The sequence below is a fragment of the Buceros rhinoceros genome, unplaced genomic scaffold, assembly GCF_000710305.1.
Source record: "Buceros rhinoceros silvestris isolate BGI_N320 unplaced genomic scaffold, ASM71030v1 scaffold44467, whole genome shotgun sequence".
In the NCBI taxonomy this organism is placed as follows: Eukaryota; Metazoa; Chordata; class Aves; order Bucerotiformes; family Bucerotidae; genus Buceros; species Buceros rhinoceros.
In genome coordinates this window covers 3,990-9,075 of record NW_010424734.1, presented here as the reverse complement: position 1 = coordinate 9,075, position 5,086 = coordinate 3,990, and the positions used below count along the sequence as shown (strand labels likewise).

General features: G+C 36.2%; 1 protein-coding gene across 1 annotated transcript in view; it reads right to left on the bottom strand.

Moving 5' to 3' along the window:
- Nucleotides 1–537: 537 nt before the first annotated feature.
- LOC104497613 (serine/threonine-protein kinase PRP4 homolog) overlaps nucleotides 538–5,086 on the bottom strand; it is a gene marked incomplete at its 3' end in the record, with an annotated part of 7,722 nt that continues 3,173 nt past the window's right edge. Inside the window, exons 3-6 of the mRNA XM_010140882.1 lie at nucleotides 4,861–5,086; nucleotides 1,752–1,925; nucleotides 1,326–1,481; nucleotides 538–619 (exon numbers count right to left, since the gene is read on the bottom strand). The exon at nucleotides 4,861–5,086 is cut by the window's right edge and continues 2 nt beyond it. Coding sequence (XP_010139184.1) covers nucleotides 538–619; nucleotides 1,326–1,481; nucleotides 1,752–1,925; nucleotides 4,861–5,086 — 638 coding nt within the window. The remainder of the gene's footprint in view (nucleotides 620–1,325; nucleotides 1,482–1,751; nucleotides 1,926–4,860) is intronic.

The following is a 5,086-nucleotide window of genomic DNA, read 5'->3' as shown; positions in this document are numbered from 1 at the left end:
CCACGAGGCCAAGCCATGATGATGATGATGACTGTTACCTTCTTACCAGGAGTAAGAAGTTCATGGGAACTCACATGTGTAACTGAATACATTATCTACATTCATGAAGCGGGAACCTATGACAGTGGCTTTATGAAGATTTGGAAATGGACTACTTCTACTTGAAACAAACTGACCCACTTAAGCTAATTGATGGGTGACTCAATGCTATTTTAATATTAGGATATCAATGATACACCTACAAAGAGAACCTACAGATTACGGTAACTGAAGAACATTTTTAACATGAACATCAGAGAACTTTGAACTGTAGCACAAAAATGACTCACAGAAGAGTTGCTTCAGTCTTAAAAGCAATGCTGTTGCAATAGAAGTGCAGTTTAACTGAGACTAACATCTACAACAAATTAATGTGAAAAAATACAGTGATACTAATTCCTATCATAATGCAGTAATAAGCTGAGAGCCTTCATCACAACATTTTTTACTAAAAACATAAAACGTTTCTGCAACCCACACAATAATACAACCATGTACCTGAACAATTGCTTGCCGCTGTAATCTTCTCTGTCTTATCTCTGCTTCTTCATCCTCTTCTTCCAAATCAAAGTCTTCAAGACTATAAAAATTCAATTTTTTTTATATAACATCATAAATGTAAGATTATCTACTGAATTTTACAAAATGCCGGTCTTTGGCATAAAAAGCATACAATATATTAAACAGCTGTTCAACTGACTCTGAAAGCAAAGGTGTATTAAATCCCAGTGTGTATATTTACATCTCATCACACAGAAAATTTATCCTTTGGAATCTCATTGGGACTTTGTGTATTTCATTTTTAACTGCAAACTACTACCAGTAACTGTTTTTAAAGAGAAAAAATAAACCCTGACTTGTTAATTTTCATTCCAGCATCATTCTTAATAATTTGATTAAGAATGCATACTCTTTGACAACTGGATTAAATAGATAGTAAGCAAATATAATAACAATTTGCTGATAGCAATTAATTCTTTCGGCTATTACAGCTTTCACAGAAACAGACCAAATATTTTCACAAGATACTGAGCAAGGTGAATTTAGAAACCTGACAACATAACTTCCCTTCAAATCTGCCCACTAACCAACAGGCATTTTTTGCATACTCCAAAGCTTTTCATACCATCCCAACAGTAAATTGACAAGATTACAAGTACTAAAACACAATGAAGGTGTTAGGCAACAACTCAAGAACTACACCACGTGGACAGATGTCCGTTCACTCTTAGTAACAGTGGACCTGCATTTTTAATAATCAGCACAAGTGATAAATTAATTCTTACTTTTCATCTGATGAAGATTCCTGTTCGGCTTTCATACCCTCAGAAAGGCTACCTTTAAATTTGTCTTCTTTAACTTTGCTTCTGCTCCTACGTCTATGGCCACCACGTGACCTGGACCTCCTCCGAAGGCGAGATCTACTTCTTCGGCCTCTATCCCTGGTAACATTAAGGGGGGGGTTGGGTTTTAGGTGTTTTGGTTTGTTTTTTTAAAGAAAAGAAGGAAAATATATTCACAAAACATGAAGGTACATAATGACTCCAGTAATAAAACGAATGAATTCATGGAAAACAAAAATGGATTCATAGCATATAGTTATACTCACAGCATATATAAACGTGGACCAAAAAAATGCATTGTCTTTTTACACATAAGACAGTAATCTTAATATTTTACAAAATATATTATAAAATGTAGGGCATCTTTACCTTCTCCGAGGAGACCTACTCCGCCTTCTTGGAGATCGGCTACGTCGAAGGGGTGAACGAGACCTCCTCCTAATGGGGGATCGAGACCTTCTTCTGGATGGGGACCATCTACTGGGTGGGCTAACATCTTTAGATCTTTCACGTCTAGACAAAATATCATCTCTGGTCCGTGTTCTTAAAACAGAGGAAGAGAATGGTAGTAAAATCAGGAGCAAGCTGAAAACAACCACAATTCCTCCTAAAAGTTCACTTTAAAATCTTACTGCAGGTGAGGGACCACCAGATGGGCTTCTGAGGGAGAGATGGATAGGTATGCTGCAGAGCTGGCTGCCCGTCCTGTGTGTGTCTCCCAGCCCTGGGAAATACATGCCCATACATAGGTCTAGCTCAGGACAACTCTGCAAACAGAGCTTTTTATTTACTACTACAAAGCTAAGTGAGGTTTTAAAACAAAGCTTGTGATTTGGTCTTATATTAGTAGTGTCCTGTTTTTACGTTTATCAGGAACAGTATTTAATAACTAAAACACAAAAATTCTTGAAAATCTTCTCAGCAACTCTACACCACAGAATTGAAATTTAGAACCATGCTACTCCACAGCAACGTCTTTAATATCATTGGGCACAATTGGACAGCTTCAACATTTCACGCAGCTAAAAACTGTAATTCTTAACTAACATGCAAACTAATCCTTTTCAAATGAAAAAATAATTCAAGTTTGACACTATGTATTATTCAAAATTTGTTCATTCAGATTCACAGTTATTAAAAAAAAAAAATCTTGAAGGGACAACTACATTAAAAAGCTTAATAGTATTCCATGACTGTAGACTTCAATCAAAAATTGGAAAGGATAAAAGTTAAAAATTTTTATCAACTATTCTAATGAGGCTATAACAGAAATTCTTGGAAAATACTTCCACACCAAAGAAAATATTGCTATGCTATTTCTTGGTTTTTTCTCTCTCTTTTTTTAGGGAAAAAAAAAAATCAAACTGGGACAAGTTATTTCAGGTGTTCTATCTCATCAATGAACACAGTCTCTTGGGTCTGGAAGATCAGTTCCACCCATTCTGTAATGGTTTTTTGTCTATTTTGAGACTGCTTCCATTACCTTCGCTATGTATAATGACCCGGCATACAGAACTGATGCAAAATAGTAAACAGTGGGACAGAAGGAAAATGTATGAACATGCAGAAGTACTGGCAGTTTCCGCAAGAAATTATAGTAGACTCAAATGCTGGAGCAGGCTGATCCCTTTAACCCATTTAATTTACGTTACATTCTTGTGAACAATATTACTAAGAAAGTCACAGGATGAACAGACAGTTCCAGGTTTCCTGGCTAACAAAGTGGCTGTGCTGCCAACACCAAAATAACACATCTGTAAAAAAATAAGTCACTTCAGGGATCACAGGTATGAGATAAAAAGTAGAAGCTGATTAAGAATTCATAGTAACATCACATAATAAGTAACTTCAGTCAAAGACCTGAGAAGTATCTTACAAAATTAGAACACTGGAAACATGCAAAATAAAATTACTGGGAATTTTTGGTTAAAACTTTTCATTAAAACTCCTGAAATTCTCTGACAAATGGAGTAATTACAAGCAGTTAAAACTCAAACATGGTTGGAGTTAGTTCAGGATGTCCCATAAAGAAAGTTTATTCCTGCTGATTTGCAGACAGTTTCAGCAGAAAATATTTCTTAGTAGTTCCTCACTCACATGCTGCTCACCATGGTGTTAGGGAAGTATGAATTTGATAGCAAAATTCTACACACATGCATCACCTGAAATAGTGTCTATTCAACTAATTCAAACTGGCCTCAATGCAAGCTGTCACGAGAAATGAAAACTGAAACTTGAAAAACGCTAAGGAAGAAAAGCCAAATGCTGTGTCAAAGAAACTTAGTGGTCATGCCGACACATTCCCGATTCACCAGAAAGCAGTCAGATAAATGGCTAGCATTTACAGTACTTGCTTAATCTGATTAACACCACTGGGGCCACCCTCCAAAATACCTGCAGTATTGCTAAGCAGTAGTATGGACAAATAAGCTGATAAGGCACCTGTAGAGGATATCCCATCAACTTCAGTGATGAAAGAATGTCACATTTATTAGGCACTTATTTACCGAGCTAAATATTTGTGATTCCAATACACGGTTTTAAATATTTCTTTGTTCTTAATTCTTGAAGTAGGTTTAAGATAAACCCAGTGATAAAATTTTAAATTGTTATCCAAAAGTAATGCTGAACTCCTCCACCTGTTGAACTTCTTACATTTAATGAATTAACTTCCAAAAACATATACACTTACATTGTTCTCTGCTTAAGAACTTATCATCCAGGCCTTATCACCTTCAGAGAAGGAAATGCTAGTAAGTATTGTCTCATGGTTTACATTAAGTGTCAAGGTAACTGCTTTCAAAGGCTAACCTGTCTTTCTTAAAACATGCCAAGACTAAAAGCACATTAAAAAGATTTCAGTGTTTCTCATTTAAGCGTATGCAAAATACAGTAATGATATACAACAAACTAATAACAATAATAACATGTTGCTCTAGCAAATGAAAAATAGAAAATACACTTAAGAAAAAAATGACTGTGGGAAAGACATCTTGATATAAAAGATTTGCTTATATTCACACACACTGACGTGGAATTTTTTTTTTGAAGGGAAAAGAGGTTAATCACCCACTTTTAGTCAGCACTGATATATCAGAGTGGAGTAGACTCTCACTCCACAGGAATTTCCCAAAGCAACGTAACTATTAACTAAGAGACAAAATAGAAGCCAAATTCTGAATCTGAGTGACAAAGAGAACCTGAGTTACAAAACTTGTTTCCAGTAACAGTGTGAGCAGCCAATAACTCAGCAATTTAACAACCAAAGCTGAACTTGCCTGTCTGACAGCTGGGGGTGGGGAGTATTTCTTAAAAACTGCATACATACAAAAACTAAGCTCATAATACAATGCACAGTCCAATTACCTTTTTAAATAGCTATTTAGAGAATAAAACAAAGTTATAAACACCAAACTAGAAGACAGGTCATCCTGCAAAAGACCCATTTCTGCAATGTGTCACGACATCTTTAAGTTACCTGGGAGAAGAAAGACGCCTCCTTTCTGATTCTCTTCTTTTCCGTTCTGCAGATCTACTCCTCACTCTTCTAACAGGAGACCGGGTTCGAGAGGGTGATTTACTCTGTTTAGATCTACGATCATTAAAGAGAGGGGATCTGCTTCTCCTTGACTTTTCACGTTGTTTGGGAGATACACTTCTTCCTTTTGGGCTACGGCCAGGTCGTCTGGGGGACCTGTTCTCTT